The 12,367-nt window shown below is 53.1% G+C and overlaps 1 protein-coding gene across 5 annotated transcripts in view; it reads right to left on the minus strand.

The window, feature by feature from the left end:
- Nucleotides 1–1,306: 1,306 nt before the first annotated feature.
- Nucleotides 1,307–12,367, minus strand: part of STYXL1 (serine/threonine/tyrosine interacting like 1) — a 56,483-nt gene continuing 45,422 nt past the window's right edge. For 4 of the 5 annotated variants that reach the window (XM_045992840.1, XM_045992843.1, XM_045992839.1 and 1 more), the window contains 3 exons: nt 11,728–11,825; nt 9,984–10,096; nt 1,307–1,450 (listed from right to left, as the gene is read on the minus strand). In XM_045992840.1, the coding sequence (XP_045848796.1) occupies nt 1,319–1,450; nt 9,984–10,096; nt 11,728–11,825 (343 nt within the window). In that variant the 3' untranslated portion in view covers nt 1,307–1,318. Of the gene's footprint in view, nt 1,451–9,983; nt 10,097–11,727; nt 11,980–12,367 lie in introns of those variants that run through there. The other variant, XR_006816637.1, reaches the window with a different exon arrangement.

Genomic DNA, 12,367 nt, shown 5'->3' on the forward strand with positions numbered 1-12,367 from the left:
GGGCGGGGCCAAGGGCAGCAGGGGGCGCTCACCCCGCGGCAGTCGGCGGGCCGGGGGCTGGCGCGGTGGTTCCCGGCTGGGGCTCCGCGGGTCGTGCCAGCCGCGTGGGGCGGCCCACAGAGCTCCGGCCCGTCGTGCTGGCAGCAAACCGAGGCGTACGGAGGTGACCCCTGCCTCGAAGACTCTCGTCCTTGGGAAAGCGGAGCCTGTGCAGGGGGAGGATTCTGAACCTCTCTTCTGCGGCGGCCGCCGCTCGCCCTGACCCCAGGCTCGCCCTGACCCCAGGCTCGCCGCTGCGGATCTTCCAGAGCCAGCAGACAGCCGGACCTAACGCACAAGCTATTCCACATCGTGCCCCTGACGGAAACTTTCCAGGGCTCTGCCCTGGAGCCCCCAGCCCACAGAGCCACCGCTTGCAGCCTTCCCAGTCTCTGTCCCGGCTCCTGTCCTAACTGATCCCAAGCCTGAGTCCGCCGGACAGCCCTTACCTTAGAGCAAAACCCCACTACTTGAGGGCTTGGGCTTCCGTGGGGGAGAGGGGGGACTCCCCCCTCCTGCGAAGAGTCCTGGGATGGAAGAGGACCTTCACCTCTATGTCCCTCCCCAGCTGCACGCAGGGGACAGGGAGTGTCTGCTGAGTGACAAGGGCATCCTAAATTCCCTGTCAGTCCCACGCTCTGCCCCCTCCCGACTGGGGCTGCGGGGAAGTACATTCTGAAGAAAATTCCCTTTAAGACCTGAGGAATTTCTAGAAACGGGTGTAGAAGATAGGAGGGGTGGAAATCTCTTCTTGAGGAACCCAGCCAGGAGGAAACGAGTGGGGAGGAAGGAAAGGAAATCTGAACATGGCATCAACGGGCAGAGCGGTGGGGAGGGCTGGGACCCGGGGTGAGACAAGACTGTATTTGTGCCAGGAGCCTCCCACCTGGGCCAAGGCTGGCCTGGTGGCTCTCCACCCGTGCACGGGCACTGTGACAGCCTGTGAGCCAACCCAAGGCAGGGGGAACCCTTGGAGCTCCTCCCAGCCAGCCTCTGAAGGGTCCAGGTCATGGGGGCTCAGAAGCCCGGTGCTCTTCCAGAAGCCGCCTCCGTCGAACGGTGGGGTGGGCCGGGTAAACCCTGGGACGGGGGTTCTCGCAGAGTCTGGGCAGAGAACACCTGCTCCGGGTTGTGCACGAGGAGCCCGAGAAAAACTGCACGAGGCTGACACAGGACTCCAGGCAGGAAAGGCCTTCTCTTTCCACACCAGCCCGGTGACACGGCCTGGCCCACTACCCCCCGGAGGCCCTCAGGACCCGGAGCTGGACCACAGAGAAGATCAGTAGAGCAGATCCAAGATGTCTGTGACAGAGTCTCCGAGGATGACCTTCTCCCACTCGGACAGCTGAGCCACCAAGGCCCGGCTGGGATGCACGTTGTTTTTGCACTTCTTGACGTGGGCCCAGGACTTCTGTCAATGCAAGGAGGAGAAAGCTGACTTCGGGATGGGACCGGGGCCTTTCCACCTACACACAGCTGCGGCGGGACGGGAGGCATCTGCCCAGGGGCCAGCAGCATGGCTTCGCGGGGGGACACAGATGCGGCAGCAGCCCGGCGCCGACGCAAGAGTCATGGGAGCCGCCCTGTCTTGAGCAAGCCCCTGTGCGGCTGGACACCGAGGCAGGGGCCCCTCCTGCTTCAGATGGCCCCCGCGAAGCTTCAGACAACGTGGGCAGGAGCGCACCGTGGCCGTGCCCAGCACACAATGCCACCTCAACAAAGGTTTGCACTGTGAACGCATAAATTCACGGGAACGGGAAGAGCGCTGTGGGGGGAATTCTCCAAAGGAGGGAAACTGAAGCCGCTTGCTTTCAAGCGTCTACCTTGAAACACAGGAAGGAAGAGGACAAGCCGGTCTCCAGCTAGACTGAAGACAGAGGAAAAAGGAAATGGCCAAAGCGGGGCCTCAGCAAAGTAAGAAGAGAAAAATGCACCCGAACATAATGAAGGCCAAGGACGACAAGCCCACGGGTAACATCGTACCGGTGCAAGATGGAAAGCTTTTCCCGTAAGATCAGGAAGAAGACAAGGAAGCCTGCTTTCATCATTTCTGCTTAACATGATACTAGAAGTCCTAACCACCAAAGGAAGGAAGGGAGGCAGGAAGGAAGTGGGGAAAGGAGGGAGGGAGGGAGGGCAGAAGAGAGTCCAAATTGGAGAAGTAAAATTACCTGTTTGCAGATGACATGGCTGTATATGTAAGAAACCATTAAAGATCACACCGAAACAACAATCTGTCAGAATAAATGAGTTTAGCGATGTTGCCCCATTACGAAATCCCACACTCCAAATCAGTTACATCTGTAGACACTAATGATGAAATCTGAAAAGTCAATTAAGAACACAATTCCAGGGACGCCTGGGTGGCTCAGTGGGTTGGGCGGCTGCCTTCGGCTCAGGTCATGATCCCAGCGTCCTGGGATTGAGTCCCGCATCGGGCTCCTTGCTTGGCAGGGAGCCTGCTTCTCCCTCTGCCTCTGCCTGCCACTCTGTCTGTCTCTGCTCACTCTCTCTGACATAAATAAATAAAATCTTAAAAAAAAAAAAACACAATTCCACTTACAATGGCATCGAAAGGAATATGATACTCAGGAATAAACTTACCAAGGAGGTAAAAGACCATACCCTGAAAATTATGAAGCAGGGCTGAAAGAAACTTAAAAGACACCAATAGGGGCGCCTGGGTGGCTCAGTGGGTTAAAGCCTCTGCCTTCGGCTCAGGTCATGGTCTTGGGGTCCTGGGATCGAGCCCCACATAGGGCTGTCTGCTCAGTAGAGCCTGCTTCCCCTTCTTTCTCTGCCTGCCTCTCTGCCTACTTGTGATCTCTCTGTCAAATAAATAAATAAATAAAATTTTTAAAAAAATCAGGTGCACGTCTATGTATTAAAAATAAACTATCAGAAAGAGAAATTAAGAAAGCATTTATAACTGCATCAAAGAGAACAAAATACCTAGGGATAAATTTAACCAAGAGGGTGAAAACCTGTACACTGAAAATTATAAGACATTGATAAAAAGAAACTGAGGAAGAAACAAATAAATAGAAAGATATTCCATGCTCATGAATTAGAAGAGTTAATAGTTAAAATGCCCATACTACCCAAAGCCATCTACAGATTTAATATGACCCCTACCGGGGCGCCTGGGTGGCTCAGTGGATTAAGCCGCTGCCTTCGGCTCAGGTCATGATCTCAGGGTCCTGGGATCGAGCCCCGCATCGGGCTCTCTGCTCCGCAGGGAGCCTGCTTCCTCCTCTCTCTCTGCCTGCCTCTCTGCCTACTTGTGATCTCTCTCTGTCAAATAAATAAAATCTTAAAAAAAAAAAAATATGACCCCTACCAAAATTCCAATGGAATTTTTCACAGAAATAGAACAAACCATCCTTAAACATGTATAGGACCATAAAAGATCCTCAAGTAGCTAGAACAATCTTGAGAAAGAAGAATGAAGCTGGAGGCATCACATCCTGATTTTGAACTATATTACGAAGCTATAGTAATCAAGGCAGTATGGTACGAGCATAAAAATATACACCAAGATCAATGGAACAAAACGATCTAGAAATAAACCCACACATATATTTTCAATTCACTTACATGACAAAGGACGGCTCAGTCGTTAGGCATCTGCCTTCGGCGCAGGTCATGATCTCAGGGTCCTGGGATCGAGCTCCTCATCGGGCTCCCTGCTCAATGGGAAGCCTACTTCTCCCTCTCCCACTCCCCCTGCTTGTGTTCCCTCTCCCACTGTGTCTCTCTCTCTGTCAAATAAATAAATATACAAATCTTTTTTTAAAAATTATGACAAAGAGATGAGAATATAGAGTGGGTAAAGGTCAGTCTCTTCGATAAATGACATTGGGAAAGCTGGACAGCCACACGCAAATAGGGAAACTGGACCATGTCTTACTCCATACACAAAAACCAACTCAAAATAAAATTAAAGGCTTGAATGTAAGACCTGAAACCATAATGCTCAGAAGAAAACATATCCAGTAAGCTCCCTGATATCAGTCTTGGTGATGATATTTTGGATTTGATACCAAAATCAAAAGTAACAAGAACAAAAATAAACAAGTGGGGCTATATCAAACTAAAAAGCTTTTACACCATGAAGGAACCCACCAACAAAGTGAAAATCCCTATGGAATGGGAGAAAATATCTGTAAATCACACATCTAATAAGGGGTTAATATCCAACATATATAAAGAACTCTTGCAACTCAATGGGGGAAAAAATCTGATTTTAAAAAGAGCAGAAGATCTGAATAGACATTTCCCCAAAGAAGACATACAGATGGTCAACAGGGACTTGAGAAGGTGCTCAACATTACTTATGATCAGGGAAATGCAAATCAAAATCACTAATGAGATATTGCCTCACACCTGTTAGAATGGCTGTTACCCAAAACATAAGAAATAACAAGTGCTGAAAAGGATGAGGAGAAGAGGGAACCCTTATGCATGGCTGATGGAAATGTAAATTGGTGCAGCTACAAGGAAATTGTATGGAGGTTCATCAAAAAATTAGGAACAGAACTACCGTATATGATCCAGGGTTCCACTTCTGGGTGTTCATCCAAAGGAAACAAAAATACTAAACCAGAGGCACCTGGGTGGCTCAGTGGGTTAAAGCCTCTGACCCGCATCTGGCTCTCTGCTTAGCGGGGAGCCTGCTTCCTCCTCTCTCTCTCTCTGCCTGTCTCTCTGCCTACTTGTGATTTCTGTCTGTCAAATAAATAAATAAAATCTTAAAAAATAAAAGAGTAAAATAAGATAATAATAATAACAATAGAATATAGGATCTCAGATATTCATACACCCATGTTCACAGCAACATCATTCACAAAACAGACAAAAGGCGGAAGTAACCCAAGTGCCCACCAGCAGATGAAGGGATAAATAAAATGTGTACATATACAGATACACACACACTGGTATGTACCTGACAGAGCATCAATGTATGTGAGGCAAAAAGTGGCAGAACTGCAAGGAGGAACAGATGAATCCACTGTCATGGAGACTTCATCACCTCTCTATCGGTAATGGACAGAAATGGACAGAGAGAACAGGCAGAAAATCAGTACGACCACAGCTGAACACGACAGCACCATTCATTAACTCAATATAACTGACATCTGTAGAAATATTCCATCCAACGACAGAACACACATTTTTCTCAAGCTCAAATGGAACACTGACCAAGATGAACGTTCATCTAAATCAATCATCTAAGCTTCCCTCTTGGGAAATGAAAAATAGAAGAGTAAATGAAGCCCAAAATAAATAGAAAAAAAAGGAAATAATAAAAATTAAAGCAGGGGTGCCTGCGGCTCAGTTGAACTTCTGACTCTTGGTTTCAGCTCAGGTCATGATTTTGGGGTCGTTGGACTAAGACTCCCATCGGGTTCTGTGCTCAATGGGGAGTCTGCTTGGGATTCTCTCCCTGTACTCTGCTCCTCCCCTCTCTCTCCCTCTCTCAAAAATAAATAAAATCTTTAGGGGCGCCTGGGTGGCTCGGTGGGTTAAGCCGCTGCCTTCAGCTCAGGTCATGATCTCGGGGTCCTGGGATCGAGTCCCACATCGGGCTCTCTGCTCAGCGGAGAGCCTGCTTCCCTTCCTCTCTCTCTGCCTGCCTCTCTTGTGATTTCTCTCTGTCAAATGAATAAATCTTTAAAAAATAAATAAATAAATAAATAAATAAATAAATAAATAAAATCTTTAAAAAATTAAAGCAGATATCAATGACTTTGAAAACAGAAAATCAACAGGAAAAAAAATTCAGTGAAACCTAAAACTGGTTCCTTGGGGGGAAAAAAAAAAAGCCACAGGGTACCTGGGTGGCTCAGTGGGTTAAGCCTCTGCATTCGACTGGGGTAATGATCTCAGGATCCTGGGACTGAGCCCCACATCAAGCTCTTTGCCTACTTGTGATCTCTCTATCAAATAAAATCTTTTTTTTTAAAAGCTGTAAAATTGATAAGCCTCTGACCGGAGTACTAAGAAAAGGAAGAAAATACAAATTATTAGTATCAGAAATGAAAAATGAGACATCAGTACAGAGCCCATGGACATTAAAAGCATAATAAAGGAATACTGTGAACAACTCCATGTCCTGATAGAATCTAGATGAAATAGGCCAATTCCTTGACAGACAAAATCTGCCAAAACTCACACAAAAATCACACAATCTGAATAGGCCTATATCTATTAAAGAAATCAAATCAATAAAAAAAAAATTATCTTCCAAAAGAGAAAGCACCAGGCCCAGAGGGACTCACTGGTGAATACCACATACAACAGAATAGTATTCAGCCTTTAAAAAACAAGGAAATTTGAACACATGCTGTAACATGAACGAACCTTAAGGATATTATGCTAAGTGAAATAAGCCAGTCACTAAAGGACAAATACTATGTGATTCCACTTATACGGGGTAGCTAGAGGAGCCAAGTTTATAGACACAGAAAGTAGCATGGTAGCTGCCAGGGGCTGGGGACAGAAGGGACTAGAGAGATGCTCTTGAATGGACATAGGGTTTCAGTTCTGCAAGATGAAAAGAATTCTGGAGACTGGCTGCACCATAGGGGATGTATTTAACACACTGTGCTGTGTGCTTAAAAATGACAGAGATGGGGGTGCCTGGGTGGCTCAGTGGGTTAAAGCCTCAGGTCATGATCCCGGGATCCTGGGACTGAGCCCCACATCGGGCTCTCTGCTTAGCGGGGAGCCTGCTTCCCCCTCTCTCTGCCTGCTTCTCTGCCTACTTGTGACCTCTATCGAATAAATTTTTTTTTAAATCTAAAAAAAAAAAAAATGACAGAGATGGTAAATTTTGTGATATGTGCATTTTGCCGTTATGGGGGAAAAAAAATCCATGGTACCCCGGACAGACCTACGTAGTTGTAAGGTTTATTAAGTCCTGGTCAGGTCAGATTGGGCCCTTGAGGACAAAGCATAACCACGGCCCCCCAAGCTCACTGCTCACAACCCCTTCCCAGCTCACCGAGTACCTGCTGGGACACAGCGAACACCTGTGGGTAGAAGGGGTTGGTGGCGGGGGGGGGGGGGGGGGAGTCACGGCCAGGTAACTCTCGGAAACAGGCCGCAGCCAGCTCACTGCCCCATTCTTCAGACAGGCCAGTGCTCCCCTGCTGCCTTAGGGCCCCGTGGAAAGCCTGGATTCTGAAACTAACTGAGTCATGTGGCTTTGGATTCCAACTCTGCTACTTACAACTGTGGGGCCTTGGGCAAATTATTCAGCCTCTCTAGGCCTCCTGCCAAACAGTGAATAACATGCTGTGGGGTCACTGGGTTTTCAACACACATGAAGTCCTCGAAAACGCATGTGGGAAACCCTCCGCCAAGGTTAGCGAGTGCAATGCCTGAGCAGTTGGTTTGTGGTTTGGTTCTTTTTTTTTTTTCCCTCTGAAGACCTTTAAGGGACAAAGTGACTCCCAGTAGGTTAAAGGAGCTGAAATAGGTTTCTTAAGGGCTTGCTGGCTTTGGGAGCCCATCCACCCCTATGCCAAAGCTTTGAAAGCCAAGGACAGGCACGGTGGTGGCCCCGGGTGCCAGATTCTTCCCAGTTCACCCCTCAACTTCCCATTCCTGGTCTTGGTACCCCAAGGAACGGAGTAGGGACCATAAACCCCAGGAAGCAGTTATTGCCCAAGAGTGGCCCACACTCCCCCCCCCCTTTTTCTTGCCAGTCCCCTGGGCTCTGACCATCACCGCTGAGCTAACAGCAGCCAGGGGCACAGTAGCCCCCAAGACCATAAAGACAACAGGAGAGGGGAGCGTCTCTCTGGACCCCGGGCAGCAGCAGAGCTGAGCCCAGGTCAACCTCTGTCAGCATCCAGGGCATTGCTTGGCAGCAAGAAAACCTAACCGCCACCCAGGACTGACTCAGTCTGGAAAGGACCCGGCAAGGTCTCCGCGGCAGTCCTTTGTGCCCACAGCTCCTTCTGTCGCGAGTTCTCTAGATGGCATCTCGGGGCAGAATGCCCAGCAACAGGACTTTCCAGTACATGAGGCAGAGTTTGCCGCCCCAGGATGGGAGCCCCGGGGCTTCTCCCAAGAGCGAGGACGATCTGGCCCTCAGGGGCCCAAGCACCTGTCCTCCCACTGACCACTGAGCCAGACAGCCACACCCGGACAGGCCTCAACCTCCCTCCTGGAGTCATGCAGGGGCCAGTAAAGGTCAGGGTGCGGGCCAACACGTGCCCTGTCGCCAGAGGGGCCTGGCCCTCGCTGCTGGAGAACTCAGAGCAGGTGGGAGTCCTCTCTCTCTGTGCTCACCCCAGCCAGCTCTGGAAGCCACTAGGGCTGTGGCTGGCTGGTCAGGGCTGGGGAGCATCACGAAACATCAGAGTCGCAAGGCTGTCAACCTTGTTGTGCCCAAACGTCCCTGTGAGTGATCAGGAACCCGGGACCACGGCAGGCCCCCCGGGCTCCAAATGGCTCCATTCAAGCTCCAGGGGAGTTCGAGTCCTGGAACACCCCCTGCAGGCAGAGAGCTCGGCCTGCCTCCCCCAGCTCCCCCTGCTTCTCTTCCTCCACATTCCAGCTCAACAAGGCAGCAAAGGAGAGGCCCCTTGCAGGCCTGAGCCCCTTGGTGGGGAGGTGGCTGGAGAGCCGTCCCTGCAGGAGCAAGGGCACAGGCCTCCCTCCCGATGTATGAGCAACTTCACCCTCCCCCCAGCACACCCCCAGCACACTCCAGCAGGCAAGGACCCCCGACCATTCACCTTGCACAGGGTGAGAACTGGGCCCTGGGCTTCTTGCTCCAGGCCCCATGACCCTGCCTCCAGACACTTTTCTCGTTCAGTTGTGGTAAAACAGACGTAACAGAGGACGTCCCCCCGTCACCGTGTTTGGAGCTGCGGCTCAACGGCAAGAATTCACCACGTTGTGCGACGCTGTGCGACCGCTGTCCACCTCCAGTACGCTCACATCCAGGAAACAACTCTCCATTCCCGCACCTAACGTCCTCCCGGTTCATTCACGTGGCAGCAGGTGTCAAAATGTCCTTCCTTTGTAAGGCTGGGTGCTACTCCACAGTGCGGACAGACCGCCCCTTTAGTATCCTGTCATGTGTCGTGGACACCTGGGTTACTCCTATGTGTTGGCAATGGCGAGTCTCGCTGCTACGAACAGGACCCCACGAACAGCTGAGCCCTGGCTTCCCTTCGGGTAGGTACCTCCAGGTGGGACTGCTGGCCGTCTGACACTCTTTCTAGCCGGCAATTTCCCCAAAGAGCACATGGGGTCAATATCCAAAACCGTTGGCAATGGGCTTGACCATGGTCATTCTTTGACCCTCCCCTTCCTTCCAGCACAGCCCCAGGCGTACAGGGGAGTTTTCGGGCCCCACCAAAGCCCTCTGAAGTCTGGCACAAGCTATGTCTCCCTTAGGGCCGGACACCCTCTCCTCGTGCCGTGGAAAGGCACTGCCCTCGGCGTCAGGAACGCTGGCTCCACGGGGCTTGTGGTGACAGGTCTCTAGCCCCCTTCTCCAGTCCGGATCAAGACCGTTGGAGCAGGTGCCCTTGAAGCCCTGCCAGGGTCATGGTTCTCTGGCTCCAACCAAGAGCCAAATTGCACCTTCCTTGGAGAAGGCTGAATGGACCCTCGTAGACAGACAGACAGCAGCGAGGGACATGCAGATGGTGCTGCTGGCCGTGGCCTTGCCCAGCCTGAGTCCCTGGGCCTGTTCCCTACGCCAAGCCCCAGGCCCTAATGCAACAGCCTCAGCCTCTGGCCCAGACCTTGGGGACCTTGACCTTGGGTGTGCTATGCTGGGTAAAGCATTGGACTTGCAGTTCCCTTTCCAGATCCTTCTCCTCCCACCCTCCAGTCAGGGCCGCCTTCCTCCCAGGTCCAGCTCTGACCCTGCCTGCTGGAGGGAGCCGCAGTCCGAGCCTCGACCAGGCAATGCATACCTTCAAGGTCTGCTCGTTCCAGTGCATGAGGAAGGCCAAGACGGCCACACAGCTGCGGTTGATGCCCAGGGTGGAGAAGACCAGGACGACCGAGCCAAGCTGGAGGTGAATTTCTGCAAGAGGAAAGAAAGGGGCGGGAGGACAGTGGGGGGACTTGAATGTGAGTTGCTGACTTCAGTGAGCCTGTGGTCCAGGAGTGAGATCAGACCCAGCACGGCATGGCCCAGGCCATGTCATCTCTCTGGGACACGCTTTTGTCACCTGGCAAACAGGGCCCCTCAGACCTCACCGGCAGTTCAAGAGAACCACACTGGCTATTCAGCATGATCGTGCAAAGGTCTTTTCTTGGTTCTCTGGGCTTCCAGCCCAGGAAGCTCCGCTACCAGCTGGCCTCTCGGGCTGGGATGCAGGGATGGTCCCTTCACACACACCCCCGACCCCAGCACTCAGGTACCGACAGGGGCGGCGTGGCCTGGCCTAGGTGTGAATTCTGACCCTGCCGCTCACAGCGTGTGGGGCCTGAGCGTGGTATTCCAAGCCACCGCTCTGTCATCTAGAAACCGAGGGGTCAGTAGACTACCCATGAGACTCTGTGCTATGCCCAGCCCAGCACCTGGCCCAGGAAGGTAAGCTATAATCACAACTTAACGAAGCCCCTGAGGCTGTCTTGCCCAGGGGCGGGGGGGTGCGGTGCGGAGGAAGGTCAAGCTAGCTTCCTAGGCTAGTTCGGTCACCCCCAAGACCCGGAGATAATCACAGACCGTCAGCACTGGGCAAGGACCACGAGCTGATGAACCAAGTGCCTCATCACACGGACAAGGAAACAGAGGCACAGAACAGTTAAGGGCTGGCCCAGAGCCACCCGGCAAGGCAGGGCCGGAGAGGGACCCTCTCTGCCACAAGGCTCTGGCACCCTGTGGCGGGACACGTGGCCAAGTCGCAACCTCAGATACTAGTCAAGTGATTGCGGAACCTCCTGGGCAGGTAAGGGATGTCCTCTCCCAGCACCCCCCACCCAGGCGGCCAGGCGAGCCGGGGCTGCACTGGGATACAGTAGGCAGTCCCGGGCCGGGGCCCTGGACCCGACTCGACCTCACTGTCTCCAGCCATCATGCTCTCCTGGGGCAATCCCGAGCCCCCAACTGACCGACAGTTCCACCTTCCGTGAGCGGTCATGGCCAGGTGTGGTGGGAGAGCTAAAGGGACGCTGTGCACACACAGGGGGGACCGCGGAAGTCAGAGCTGGGAGGGTTCCAGAGTTTTCTTTCTACCCTCCCCCCACTTGCGGACCAGACAGGAAGGCAGGGATGGAGCATGACTCGCCTGCAGGCCCCAGGTCCCAGCCCCGAGCAGGCCTCCCCGAACGCCTGCACCCACAGTGGGCCCACCCGTGCTCACTGCCCAAGAGGCTCGGCGAGGCCAGGACTGGGGCCTGGCCAGACCCTAGAGGGCCTAGTGGTCCAGCCAGGGCCACAGCACGGGGCGCTCCATGGGCAATGTGGAGCTCTTACTCGGCCCCACGTCCCCCGAGGTAAATGTGTGGCTGTCCACACTGCCGAGGGCTCCCGAGGGCCGAGCTCGTCCCGGGGCCTGGCCGCCCTGGCTGGGCTGGTGCTGGGCCCTGCCCTTCCTCTCCTCAGTGCTGGCTGTCACCCTCAGGAACAGGCCTGCGGACAAGGGTGCCACAGCCCCCTACGGCCCCCGGGCACAGGCCAGCCACTGCCGGTCAGCGATCGCTCCTTACCAAGGAAGTGACAGAGGTGCCGTAAAAAGGGGGAAATGTTGGCTCCCGGGGAGTCTTCTATCTTGATGTGCAGAAGTTTGTCACCGTCGTCCACGAAACTGAACAGAAGGAAAGCCCAGGAAATCATGCAGCTTCGCACACGGCGCCCCTCCCCCACCAGAGTGAGCCTCGCACACGGCAGACGGGACCACGTGGAAGGGAAGCCTAGGACGAGGAGGTGGGCAAACGACGAGCTGTCCCAGAAGCCGGCACCTGCCTCATGGGGGTGTCAGGTAGGTGAGGTCAGTTACTCCGTGGAAAGCATTTGGCAATCTGCTTGGCGCATAGTAACAGCTCAATAAATGTGACATCACTATCGTTAACCACTCCTGGTGCCTCCTTACAGTATGGTGCAGAAGGTCAAATGAGGATGGGAAGGAACCGGTAATGAGCTTGGAGAATGAACCCGCTATGTTGAATGGAGAAAGCCAGGTAAGAGTGATGGAGAGTGTTGGGGTGGCGGGGGGGCTGTCTGAGACAGGGTGGTCAGGGAAGGCTTTGAGCAGAGGCTTAAAGGAGGTGTTGGAGCAAGCCAGGCAGCCATCTAAGGAAAGAGGGTTCTGGGTAGGGGAGAACACAAGTGCGAAGGTGCGGAGAGGCA

Source organism: Meles meles, chromosome 21 (genome assembly GCF_922984935.1).
Source record: "Meles meles chromosome 21, mMelMel3.1 paternal haplotype, whole genome shotgun sequence".
In the NCBI taxonomy this organism is placed as follows: Eukaryota; Metazoa; Chordata; class Mammalia; order Carnivora; family Mustelidae; genus Meles; species Meles meles.